At 41.2% G+C, this 14,390-nt stretch overlaps 1 protein-coding gene across 1 annotated transcript; it reads right to left on the bottom strand.

Moving 5' to 3' along the window:
• Positions 1–13,582: 13,582 nt before the first annotated feature.
• LOC122650636 lies at positions 13,583–14,167 on the bottom strand. Its single transcript, XM_043844035.1, has one exon. It carries the CDS (start codon positions 14,165–14,167, stop codon positions 13,583–13,585), a length of 585 nt encoding a protein of 194 aa, XP_043699970.1.
• Between the last annotated feature and the right edge of the window lie 223 nt (positions 14,168–14,390).

The following is a 14,390-nucleotide window of genomic DNA, read 5'->3' as shown; positions in this document are numbered from 1 at the left end:
GTCGTATCTTTCCAAAATCTTTTCACAAGCTTTGAGAACTGCGGGAGCAATGGGGACCTGCCATGTGGCACCTAGCAATTACTTCTCTTAACTCCACAATATCATCTTTTGGGATCACCTCTTGATCTAGACCGTCCCTTCCTTTATAAATAGCGGAATTGCCTCATCTCCTTTGTCCAAGACTTTCTACCTTTTTCTATTTTAAAACAGAGCCATGGATCTTCTTTGCGGCTTTCATCCCTGTTCTGCTCTTGAAATCCTCCTGTTTCTTTGGTGTTGTGACTGTCATTGCTTCTATGGTTACAGCGGGTGTCGTTGGCTTGAAGTTCTTTGTGATATCAATTCTACTTTTCAGCCTTGATCTTCCAATGACTTACCCTTCGCAGCCTTGATCTTCGAACGACACAAAATCTGGTGTCTTGAATCAAGGCTGGGAGCTGCCTCCTGGTCCAATAAGCTTGCATGGATATCTTCGCCAAGTTTATTGGCACTAGAGGGCTGGAGGACCCAAGAGGGGTTGCCTTTTGTGGACGGTAACCTCTTAAGGGTTTAAGGGATGGAGCTCCACCACAGGGATCTGTGCGAAGTGAGTTGGTGGTTCGCCTGTTCTCCATGGTACTCCAGGAGTCTATTGATCGTGGTCCCCTTCCGGTAGGATTTCCATAGTTCTGCAATGGGCGTCCACGAGCATGTGGTCTTGGCTGCACTCGGGTGATGCGCTTCTCAGGTTTTTGCAGACCTTCATGGGGATGCTTGCTTCCTGGGAGATTCGTCGTCAGCAGGCATTAAGTGGAGACCAAGCACATCAACAGATTATCCACATCCCTCTCCTCTTTAAACTTGCCTTCGAGCTTCATCTTTCTTTTCAACACTTTGCGAAGCATGTACTTGTTTTGTGTTCCGTATTGTTGTAAAAACTTGTACTTATTTTGTGTTTCGTATTGTTGTAAAACTTGGATTCATGAATAAAGAACTTTCTGCAACTTGAATCATCCATGCTGTTTTCTTCGTTCTTCTTTAGCTATTACTGGTTCTTTTTCATGCTTGGATTCAGCAATCTTTTCCCAATGTGACTACTTCTTGTGGTTGGGAGACCATTCATCTTGTTGTGGTGCAACTCACCACTATGGTGCAAATCACCATTATGATCCGAGGACCATGAATTTCTTTGTGATGCAACTCATTCCTATGGTGCAAATCACCATTATGATCTAAGGACCATCAATTTTGTTGTGATGCAACTCATCACTATGGTGCAACTCACCATTATGGTCGGTAGACCATGGATTTATTATGGAACGCCACTATGGTGCAATTCACCATTATGGTTGGTTGACCATTACTTTCATTATGGAACGCCACTATAGTGTAATTCACTATTATGGTTGGTTGACCATTACTTTCATTAATAATTTGCACATCATTAATAACATGCGAATCCTTAATAACTTGCTCATAAAAATGAATCATTGCTCATAATGATGAATAAAATAGATTGATGCCTTTATTAAATGTAGAAATCTGAACATTTGAAATAACCCAAAGTTGATTTAAAACAAACGAGGACTAACCTTCACTGGTAGAATTTTCTCAAATTTTCAGAGTTCTAAGACCGTGGTATGGGAACCCCCTCCAAAGTCTCCAAATGATAAGCTCTTGAAGCCACTTATTTGGAGATTCTATATAGTCCTTCCCAGTTTGGTGCTCGCTTTCCCATGGCTCTGGGATCTGAAGCTTCTACTTTATGGAGCACAAAATCTCCTTGATGGAATATCCTCGATTTTACCTTGGCATTATAGTGGCGTGCTGTCCGCTGCTAATGTGCAGCATTCTTTACTTGTGCTATCTCTCTAATTTCCTCCAACAGGTCCAAATTTGTTTTTAACTCTTACCCTTAGTGAAGTCTCTTCAATTTCCACAAGAATTACTGCTTCAGACCCATATGTTAATATAAATGGGGTTTCACTAGTGGCCAGTCTTGTGGTTGTTCGGTATGCCCATATATTGGTATGTCCATAATATATAGGGTAGCTCTTCCACCCACAACCCGTTGGCTGTATCTAGCTTCTTTTTAATCCCATCTAGTAAGATTTTGTTCATATCTTCAGCTAATCCATTGGATTGTGGATGTGCCACTAAAGTTTTGCGCAGCTGGATCTCATACCGATCACTGAACTCTTTAAATTTTTGTTCAAATTGCTTCCCGTTATCAGTGATAAGGGTTCTCAGAATTCCATATCTGTATATAACCGAATCAAAAAAAACTTCCACACATTGGCCGCAGAGATTGTTGCTAATGCTTCTGCTTCCACCCATTTGGTGAAATAATCAACAGCTACCACCATGAACTGTTTTCCCCAGCTGCTTTTGGGAATGGTCCCAGAATATCCATTCTCCATTGCACGAAGGGTAGAGGACTCGAGATGCTTGTGAGCTCGATTGCTGGTTGGCATGTGATCAGTACAAAGGCTTGGCACTTAACGCATTTGCGTACAAAACTCATTGCATCTTTACGCAGGTATGACAAAAAATACCCTTATCTGATTACCTTGTGAGCTAATGCTATGCCCCCCAAGGGTTGTCCATAACTGCCTGTGTGAATTTCTCTAAGTACATATTCAGCTTCTGATGGTCTGAGACATTTCAAGTATGGCATGGCATATGTATTTTTGTAAAGTGTTCCACCGATCACGGTAAACCGTGCTGCTCTCATCCTTATCTTCTTAGCCTCTTCTTTATGGGTCGGAAGTGTGCCCCCTTGGAGATATGTGATGAGTGGGTCCATCCAGCATGGTTCATCTTGGATTAGCATTACATCCTTGGTTTCTTCGATGCTCGGTATGCCGAGTATATCTATGTATACTATTTGACCCGGCTCTTGAAAATCTGACGTGGCCAACCTTGATAATGCGTTCGTATATGTATTTTATGCATGGAGGACTTGCAAAATTTGAAACTGAGCAAACTCAAACGTTAGTTTATGTACCTTCTCTAAATATTGCGCCATGCGCAGCTCCTTTGCCTTATACTCTCTGTTCACTTGGTTGACCACTAGTTGAGAGTCACTATGCACAGTGAGGCTTTTTACCATTAGGCTTTTTGCAAGGCTCAAGCCAGCTATCAATGCTTCATACTCAGCTCCATTGTTGGTAGTTTGAAATTCAAATCTCAATGCATAATGTACCAAAAATCCTCCTGGGCTTGTTAAGATCAGTCCAGCTCCGCATCCAGCACTACTGGAGGATCCATCTACGTATAGGCCTTGATGGTCATTACCTTCTGCTAACCAATCATTGTCACACCCCAAACCACCCCTGGGAGGATTTAGGCAAGTGATCGGATATCCTACGACATCCGTCAATTCCCAAGGATCAAGAAGTAGTACTTACACGTCACAAACCACACAATGGGGAAAAAATAATAAATGAATATCAGAGTGCAACGGAAGATCGAACTACCCGCAGATGATTTATATTATCAATAATAAAATCCCAAATACCTATGTTATACCATATACATATCCATTTATGTTCAATAAGTACATTGTCTTAGTAATTACACTTCTTGAAAGAAAGAAACTTAAATAATAACAAAATCGTCGCTAAGCAACGAGATGAGGAAGATCTACAATTCCATCGACAACTTCCTCGCCCATTAGCAAACCTGTACCTGCAAAATCAGTTAAAAGAGAATATACAAGAGTGTGAGCTCCACCGAGCCCGTGAATAAAACATAAACCATGCATACACATGCAAGCACAACCAAATGAGTCCTACATGAGGTACAATTCAATTTATTTATTAGCCACCTAACGTCACAACTAAGACAGGTTAGTGCTACTACAATTCCCAATACATGTATCCCTGGTGCGGGCTTGATTACCCCTTCCCGCGATACACCCATTGAGTTGTCGGAGAAGACCAGTCGGCTCCCGTATTCATTCCTAGGTCAGCCCGACCAGCCCTCTGTGATTAACCTATGAGGTAACCGTTAGTATTTAGCTCAATTCTTTTTCCTTTTTAATTGTGGCATAAAGCCCGGCATATAGCTCCTGACATTAATTGTGGCGTAAAGCCCGGCATATAGCTCCTGACATTAATTGTGGCGTAAAGCCCAACATATAGCTCCTGACATTAATTGTGGCTCCCACAGATATCCAACACCTTAACCCCTGTTGGCAAGGGTGCGTAGCACGGGTGATGAAACTCTAGCCCCATGTCTATATGGCATCGTATGAGTCAGGCGGTGTCAACCGTATCCCACAATACGGGCTACCACAGGCCTCATTTCCAAGCTAGCTACGACATCTAATCTAGCAATTCCACATACAAGCATTATCATCCATTTCCAATGTCCTTAAGATATAATCCAGAATTTAAATTAGAATATAAAATAATTTAAAGTAATTAAAGACAGTAAATATTGTTGTTGTTGTCATGACCCATCAGTCATGTTACACCTACACTCATGGCGTAATTCCACTCACCTTGGTTTGATCCTACTGGTTCAAATGTTTGTTCAGTTCCGGTCGGTATCTGCCTATGCACCTCGAGCACGAAAACAAATCCTTAAGTAATAAATCAAAAATATGTTATTTTAATTATCCAAAACTGTTTTGGATAACCTAGTGTTAGTCTAGGCTCCTAGGTCTAACTCGGTGCTCAGTCCGAGATCACTTTGAATTCTCTGGGCCTTGTACTGGGCTTTAGGCCCATGTCCCGATGCATCATCCGGAGAATGTGGCTTAGGGTCAATATGGTATTTTACCACTATAGTACATGGATCTAGGTCACAATAGTCTTACAACACAGTCTCTAGGTCAGCAGTACTATAGGACCAACACAGACAGGGTTTCCAAGCCCTGCGGGGCCCACTTGGGTACCCAAGGTGTTCATAATTATGGAAAGATGTGAGGAGGGTTTGGTTATTTTACACCTCCTTACACTATTTATAGTCCATATGTGGAGGTCCCCTAAGTCAGAACAGCAAAACAGTGAAGTTTTCATTCACTGGGCGATGTCTCTGGGTGATGTCTGCATCGCCCAGTCGCATCATCCAGAGAATGCAAAACCGGAATCAGGCTAAGATTCCAAGGGTTTGAGCTATGGGCAGTGCATGGATCCTCTCCTCATGCATGTTAGGTCATCTTAGACCCCCAAGGGTATACTTTGCACTGGTCCTTGTGGATTTTCACCTGGGCCCACCACTTGGCTGCCCGAGGCTGCCCAAACAACCCAGTGAATAGTGACACAGGGTATCTTCAGTTACAAATCACTATTTTCACTGCATGCAAGACTGAATTTATGTTTATTACAATGGTCCAAGTCTATTACCACCTAGGGCTAGGTCCCATGCAGCCAGGGCATGAAATCAGGACTCCAAACAGCCTGTTTTCAGTGTAACATAGCAGTGCAGCCAAGCATAGTTCTGGTTTCGGTTCCAGATGTAAGAATCATCATAAAAACCTCAGATCTTCCATCTTCCATGCATCATGCTGCATGGTAGATCTGAGATAGTCCATGGCAGCCCCCAGCTATTCTGGGCTGCCAATGACCAGAAATGCTACCAAAACTCAGAGATTCATGGAGAAGAACAGTAACAGCAACATAACAGTAGGTATAGGTATAGTTTTATACCTGAACTGGGTTGAGGATGGCTGCTGGAGCTGAGTCTTGGAGGCAGGTACAGCTTCTCCTCCTTCTCTCTCCTTCTTTTCCCTTCTTTCTTCTTCCTCTCCTTCTCTTTTCTCTCTTTTCTCTCCTCTCTTCTCTCCTACGATTTCAGCAATGAAATAAGGTTCTAAAATAAGGCTGAGTGTTAGAAACAATATCATGGGCAGCAAGTATAAGACTAGAAATACAATAAACAAATAGTAAATACAAGACTTATCTGATTGGTATGACAGATAGTATCGCACCGCGCCAACAATACAAGTCCTCTTGTGTAACCCGAACAATAAATGGTAGAGTCGAGTCACATCAAACGATGCTCTCCTTAAGGTTTTTAGATGCCCCAATTCTGCAATCCGGGTTGACCATGCATCTATACCCCCAAGATAAAACAACTCTCTAATCACATAGGTTGTAGTTCCAAATGTGATTACAAAGGGCGTCCAAAGGCTATATTCACTACCTTATCGACACTGACTGACTACGATGGGAAAGAAAACATAATATAAAACTGCTTCTAATTATGTTTTCCAAAACAACTGTTAGAGAATGAGCAAGACACCTCCTCTCTTTATAGAGGAGAAGAAGAGACACCACTAAGGGATGTCTCCAAAAGAAATGCTCCAAAACATGTGTCTTTTCCCATAAGGATTGTTTGTTAGCCATTCAAACAAGTCTTTCCAATAAGCACCCATTGGCTATTTAGGTGTCCATAAGGAAAGACATAACCCTCTAACACATCCATCAAAAACGTGTTTTGAATCTCTAATTTTAAATACAATTAAAAATCCAACAATCCCCCACAGATTCAAAATACTGATAAAACAAAACACTGAACTAGTGAATATATTAAACATAGTAGGACACATCGTTGCAGGTGTCTTTCGGACTTGAACCTACACTAGGTCTTATGAACTTCGCTACAGAGTACGGGTAAAGTTAGATTTCTTGAACCTTTCCTCATTGGCGTAGTCGACAAGCTCACCATCCATATCCTGCCAGTCGACCTTACGTGACTTAACCCGTTCACAAAAAAATTGGACATTCTTTTTAAAAAACAGGCCTTGTCCCCTATCTCGGTCTCATGGATGTTTAAAGAGTTCGCCTTTAAAACTCTCATCGGTAGGCGGCCACACCTCCTACATCCACTATGGTCAGCTAGTGTGCACCACAGTTAACACACCCCCACATTTCATAGGATTTAGCTTAATTAAGAGTATCTAACTCATCCTCATTTCATTGTGGTGTACTACTTTCCCATCTAACCAGAATGAGCAAATGTATAGTAGTACTAAACAAGTCTCTTAGTGACTTCGTTTGTACCCTTTGAACCTAATTCAGGATTGTTCCTCTTCACATAGGTTGGGTGTCCATCACATGACCTATGACACAGGCCTTAAGCGCTCATTCCTTTAGATGTATACCACAATAGTGGTCAGAGGCTATATAATAGTATTAGTCATTTTTGTCCAAACTATACTGAGTAGGCAACGCTACCTTCCTTAGCCTCACCAGATATATGCAACTAAGACATATTAGTCTTTATTTTCTACTGACCATGCTCTTTGTATTTCGTGACATAATTTGGTTTTGGTCATCACCATACATCTATCATTTATATTCATAGCCTTATGGCTCCAGATCCGGCTTTCTGACGAAGCCATAAAAATAAAACCGTGGTGGAACCTATAACTTAGGCTGAATTACCGATTCTATAAATCACCTCCACCAACACATGTTTGTACATGCTACCTTTGAACCAAGGTAATCTTTCAAATATTTACATAACTGAATCTAAACATATCTATTAGATTCAATTTCAAGTAGAAATTATCATTCTATTTGGCTTTATATATCTCTTAAAAGAGACTGAACATGTAAATATACACATTCTCATAATAACCCCCACATTTTGGATTTATCACTTTCAGAGATATAAGCCAAATTAATATGAGAATGCCCTTGTGAGAAAATTATAATTCCCACACTTCCATACTAACTTACCCATGCAACTTTACTTGCATATCAAATTAGCATGATAATAAAATAAAATTTATGCTCCCATGCAATTTTATATATACATAATTGCATGCACAAATACTTGTCTCTATCAACAACCGATTTAATCAACAAATACAATCACTTGGCTTTACATGATTTACCAAAAAATCCACTGGACCAATCAATATCCAAATATCTAATTTGATAACTGGGCCTCCAATCTATTCTCAAAATATAGGTCACATCTCATACCCAAATAGGTGTTCGGTTACCACAGTTGCCCCATGTTGGATTTCTCTAAGAAATCTGATTATTCATAATTGAAATGATATTGAATTCTTCAAGAATTCAGAATCTAAGGAGCTACGCAGGGAAAACAGAGAGAATTAAGAAAGAAGGGGTTCTCTGTTTGAGCACAAGAGCAAGCTCGATGGGGAAAAGAAGGAAGGAATTAAGGAGTATTGTATTTTCATATCCATCTACACGTGTTGGGTCTTTATATATACCCTTACAACCAATTTCTTACAACAACAACTGCCTAGGAATGGAAGAATCCTTCTAAATGAACCCTTCTAACCACTTGGGTTTACGCAAGCCTTCTCTCGGACTTGAGTTGTATGGTATCACCTTGGACTCCCTCCTCATGTAGACTAGACCCATGATCTGTGGTCGGATTGTATCATGAAAGCACTTACATTCAACGGAAGTAAAAGACCAAACCCACGTGCATAACTCTTGTTTTTGGTTTCATCATAAACAACTCTTTAAAATAACCAATCCCTCAAAGAGATCTCATGAAAAGTCGTATAAAGCTTCCAATAACTTGACTATCTCTCATCATCAAATAAGGATTTAATGGATTCATCCATCAAAGAAAGTCCAAACTTAAACCATCACCTCTTACCATATATTCACAGCCTCTCACGAGGCATGTCCCTCACAACCCATCTCATTCTCAAGCCAATGGCTGCTACTATCTTTGAGACAGAACACAAAGATCTAATGATCTGTTTGGTCCAAGTAATGTATCATGGAGTCAAGTCCATTTAGTCCAAATAATATAAAGGGTTGCTCAAAGCCTAAGCACAAGCCTTTCTTATGAGAGAGAGACAGACGACTAATGTTAAAACATTAAGGCATCACAAACAGAGATTGAGTGAAAGCAAACACTCTCACAAAGACATTGATAAATGGAAATATAACCGTATGCACCCTTTGCCGACAGTTGCAATCAAAATATAGCGAAAAACAATCATTTTAAGCCACCAACGTTTGCAAATCCATTGAACCGTTCCATAATATTACAACGGTCACAAGTCCATTCATAACAGATACAACGGTTGCAAGTCCATTAGAATTTCACACCATTCCTATACCAGGTACTGAACCGTTTCCTTAAAAGGCCTGGTTATGATGATGGTGGGTATCAATTCTAACTCTTATACTTTTATATAAGAAAAACATGCAGGGAACTATTTACAAAATTGTATGATGGTTCAGACAAGACAAACGAAGCTGTTGGTATAAAAGTGAACGCATGAAGTAATAAACAAACATATGTATAAATACAATCATGCAACTTGTTTGAACCATCATGACTATCCACCAAACAACATTACTACTATTATGATCTTTGTATCCGGTTTGTACAAACCAACAGCCACATGCTATTCATGCAAACTACATGTAAACGCCACATATACATTCAAATCAATTCATGGAAATTATAATGCACCTAAGAGACACTCCACATAGATTGGGTTGGCACCCCAAGATCATGCTCAATGAAAGGCTATATTCACTAACTCACCGACACTAACCGACTACGGTGGGAAAGAAAACATAATATAAAACTGCTTCTAATTATGTTTTCCAAAACAACTGTTAGAGAATGAGCGAGACACCTCCTCTCTTTATATGGGAGAAGAAGATACACCACTAAGGGATGTCTCCAAAAAAAATGCTCCAAAACATGTGTCTTTTCCCATAAGGCTTGTTTGTTAGTCATTCAAACAAGTCTTCCAATAAGCACCCATTGGCTATTTAGGTGTCTATAAGGAAAGACAACCCTCTAACACATCCATCAAAAATGTGTTTTGAATCTTTAATTTTAAATACAATTAAAAATCCAACACTGAGGTCTCTATTTATAGACCAGCCCTCTACTAAGGCCTGTTTGGCTGTCAAGGCCACTTTTGGAAATGCATTTTTAACCTGATTCTTTGCCATTCTGGGCACTCAGGTGGGGTCCACAGTGATCCAAGGGTATGAGGTGGTCCCTCAGACTCCCCTCATCCTATAGAGGGTGCCCATGGCTAGTATGGGTGGTCCCCGCTCATCTGCAGATAAAAATACTGCATTTTTCCACTCTGAGTGATGTCTCTGGGTGATGTATGCATCGCCCAGAGAATTCATTCGCAGAATTATTTGGATTGAAATGAAATTTCAGTCCATTTAGAGATATAATTGGATCACGGTTCCTTCTAAGAAAATGAAGCCCTATGATTCTATTTTCTAGAAAAACTAAAATCAAAGAAAATGAATATTGGATTATGGAGTTATGTTATTTTTATTACACAAAGGTCAACCTGTCAAGACAGCAGGATCCGATTTTGACAGCAACTTGAACTGAACTTTTAACTAACTTAGAGTCATAACTAGGTAATGGTGTCTTCTAACAAAATTCATCTCTATGAGTCTAGTTTCCAAAAAAATTGGAATCAACACAAATGGAGTTCGGGTGGTGGAGTTATATCATTTTAACTAAGAGAAGGTCAATCTGCAAAGTAGCAGAATTTGTCATTTATTGTTGGGATTTAAGATGTATGTATGGAATTAAGTTCTCATCATCAAATCAATCATGCAAATTGATGTTTGGGTTTAAAAATGCTTTATCTAAAACATAGGATGGTGATGAGGGTCATCATTAGTTTAGCCTAGAACTAGGATTCAGTCCAAAGGCCCTAGAATCAAGGGATGGTATCTTCCTTAAAATGTACATTATGCAGTGGGCTATACAACTACAAAGGTCTGCATCCATCTTTTGTCAGGTATGTAGGAAGATATTCCCGGGGTTTCTCCATTAAATACAATCATTGGAGTGATACTCCACAGTGTGCTTGGATGCCATGTCAGGGGTTCCTGTCCTTCATTCAAATCCCCAGCTAGTCAGGGGCGGGTTTGACAATCATCCAGTGGCAGGGTGCATTCTACAACAAAGTCTGCTAGTGCTTGTGCTTTTATGGCTGTGCGCGGCTTTACTGCACATCAAATTCTCCCAACTCAACCGACCATGCCACTAGACGTCCGAAGTGTTCGAGCTTTGACAAAATCTTCTTCAAAGGTTGATTTATCACCACCACTATCTATAAGCTTGGAAGTAGGGTCTTAGCTTCGGTGCAGCTATCATCAGAGCATAAACATGCTTTTCTATATTGTTGTACCTTATTTTTGCATCTAAGAGCACTTTGCTGACATAGTATATTGGCGTTTGTATCTGACCATCTCCCTTGACTAATACCACGTTAACGGCTACCGAGGTAACCGCTAAGTATAATTGGAGTACATCTCTAGGATCGGGTTTCGTCAGCAATGGTGGATTGGCCAAGTATTTCTTCAGATCTGTGAATACCTTTTCGCACTTCTCTTTCCATTCGAAAGTCAACTTTAATCCTTTTACATGCCTTTCACCTGCTCTATTTTTTAGTGCTTTGAAGAATGGGAGACACCGATCACCTGAGGTAGAAATAAATCTTCCAAGCGTAGCTATTCTTCCAGTTAATTTTTGCACTTCCTTTATTCTTCAGGCGGTAGCATTTCCAATATGGCCTTGATCTTTGCGGGATTTGCTTTTATCCCCTTTTGCACGACCATGAAGCCAAGGAACTTACCCAAAGTTACCCCAAATGCACATTTAGCTGGGTTGAGCATCATTTTGCTTTTTCTTAAGACTTGGAAAGCTTCTTCAAGGTGGGTTATATGGTCGGATGCCTTCAAGCTCTTCACAAGCATATCATCCACATACACTTCCATGTTGCACCCTCTTTGTTCTCAAAAAATTTGGTTTACCAACTGTTGATATGTGGCACCCGCGTTCTTCAGTCCAAAGGCATGCGTTTGTAGCAGTAATTTTCTTTGCCAAAAGGAGGTCTTTAGTATGTCAGGTTCATACATTTTAATTTGATTATATCTTGAATAGGCGTCCATGAAACTTAGCATTTCATGGCCTGCAGTTGCATCTATTAACAAATCAATATGAGGCAAAGGGTATTAGTCCTTAGGGCATGCTTTATTCAAATGGGTGAAGTCAATACACATTCACCACTTTCCATTAGGCTTAGGCACCAATTGCAACATTAAAGAGCCCTTCAGGATATATGGCCTCTTCAATGAATCTTGCGTCAAGCAGCTTGACTACTTCCTTTGCCACTTTCTCTTGACGTTCTGGCGTGAAAGTCCTGTTCTTCTGGAATACTGGCTTTGCTGTCGGATAAACATTTAACCTGTGCTCGGCTAAATCCCGATCAGTCCCAAGCATATCCATAACCGACCACACGAACACATCTGTATTGGCCCTTTAGAAATTTACCATGCTCTTCTTTTGCTCACCCTTCAGGCCTACTCTAATCTGCACCGTGCGGCTGCCATCTCTTTCGATAATTTCTACCGGGACCAAATCCTCGACTGGCTCTGACCTTTCATGCTCGGTATCATCATGAGCATCCTCAAGTGTAATTTGGAGCATTTGTGGCTCCTTTCTTTTTATCCTCAGATAGCCTTGATAGCATTTGTTGGAGGTTCACTAACTGCCGCGACATTCCCCTATACCTTTATCAGTAGGAAATTTCATCACTAGATGGGGAGTGGAGACAATGGCTTGTAGGGCATTGAGGCCTGGTTGGCCGAGTATCCCGTTATAGGTGGAATTAATCTTTACCACTAGAAAATTCATCCTTACTCTGGAGAGCATGGGTTCAGTCCCCACAGTCACCAACAACTCAATGGAGCCTTCCACTAGCACAAGAGCTCCATTAAATCCTTAGAGTGGAGATTCTACCTTCTTCAGCATCTCGGGTTTCAATTGCATCTTCTTAAATGCATCATAGTAAAGGATATCAACCGAGCTTCCATTATCCACAAGTATTCTGGCCACAAAACAATTGGCAATAGTCATTTTGACCACCAGAGCATCATTATGTGGCATCTGGATGCCCGACAGGTCTTCATCTGAAAAGGTTATTTGCTGCTCGGACCTTCTCTTATTGTTTGGAACTTCAGCCTGAAACACGCTTCGAGCATGATTTTTCCTAGAATTGGAGGACTCTCCCCTCAATCCTGGACCTCTAAAGATAGTGGCTATCTCTCTGAGGGGTACATTTTTAGTATGGCGGCTACGCCTTGCTGGATCTAATCTATCACCATTATCTTCCAATCGAGCGGGGTACTTCGCTCTCTCTTCGGGTTCTCGGGGACGATTCCCCTGCCTTCTATCATTGCCCTCCATCTTCACAAACCTACTCAGATGGCCCCTTTGGATGAGGGCTTCTATCTCATCTTACAACTACCTATAGTCCTCCGTGTCATGGCCATGATCTTGGTGGAATTTGCAATACTATTGCACTCATTTGAAGGCTTGACCATCTTGGTGGGCCAACGCAGAGTCGTCTAATTCTTAATTTCATTAAGGATGTATACTTGATTATAGGTAAGGGTAGTGTAGGTTGGCTCTGGCTTCAAATCGCTCCTTGGAACCCAGGCCCGATCATCCCTCTTTGTCTTCGGATTCTTCTAATCTTGGTAATTTTTGCGATTGTTTCCTCCAGATTGGGAATCTTTCTTTTCTTGATTCTTCTTCTCGGTCTTATCTCTTTCTCTTGCTCTGCTGTAAGAACTTCCGCAAGATTGATGTGCTTCTAATAGCATGAGAAGAGCTCGTACATGTCTACTGGTTCATCCGTGATCAGTGATTTCTTTAGTTCAACGTCCCTGATGCCGCTACGTAGGGCCTGGAATTTTACCATCGGGTCAAAACCCCGTACCTCCAATGCTTCATTGTTAAACCTGGTAAGAAAGCCTCTGATTGTTTCATTAGGGCGTTGCTTAACGGCCAAAAGATTGGCTGCTGTCTTCTTGTGGACTCGGCTGCTCATGAAGTGTGCAAGGAAAGCCTGTCCGAGCTCCACAAAGCTAGAAAGTGACCGTGGCTTCAGGTGCGCAAACCATTGTCTTGTAGCACCCTTCAAGGTTGAGGGTAATGCCCTACGCATAATCGCATCCAATGGTCCCTGAAAGAACATCAAAGATTTGAAAGTCTCAAGATAGTCCTCTAGATCGGTCATGCCTCTGTATTGCTCAATGGTGGGCATCTTGAAGCCCTTGGGCAGGCGCTCTGTTCTGATCTCGTCTGTGAAGGCAAGATCAGTAGTGAACAAGAAATCATGGCTTGGAGCATGATTCTTTCCCTTCAAGACTTCTTGAATCTTCTCCTGCAACTCCATCACTGTCATTCAAGGCCTGCTCAACCTTGGTCATCTGGGATCCTTGTCTTTTGTTGTCTCCCAGAAGTTCTTTACCCTTTTCCTGAACATTGTTGGCATCGCTGCAATTTTTGTTGTGTTTAGGGGAATGGGTTCTTTCTCTCGTCCATGACGGGGATGTGCTGGAATTCCTTGCAGGATGTTGCATTGCATCTCCATCATCTGGTTTATCTGATCTTTCCAC

Source organism: Telopea speciosissima, chromosome 2 (assembly GCF_018873765.1).
Source record: "Telopea speciosissima isolate NSW1024214 ecotype Mountain lineage chromosome 2, Tspe_v1, whole genome shotgun sequence".
In the NCBI taxonomy this organism is placed as follows: Eukaryota; Viridiplantae; Streptophyta; class Magnoliopsida; order Proteales; family Proteaceae; genus Telopea; species Telopea speciosissima.
This window is presented reverse-complemented; position numbering and strand designations above follow the sequence as displayed.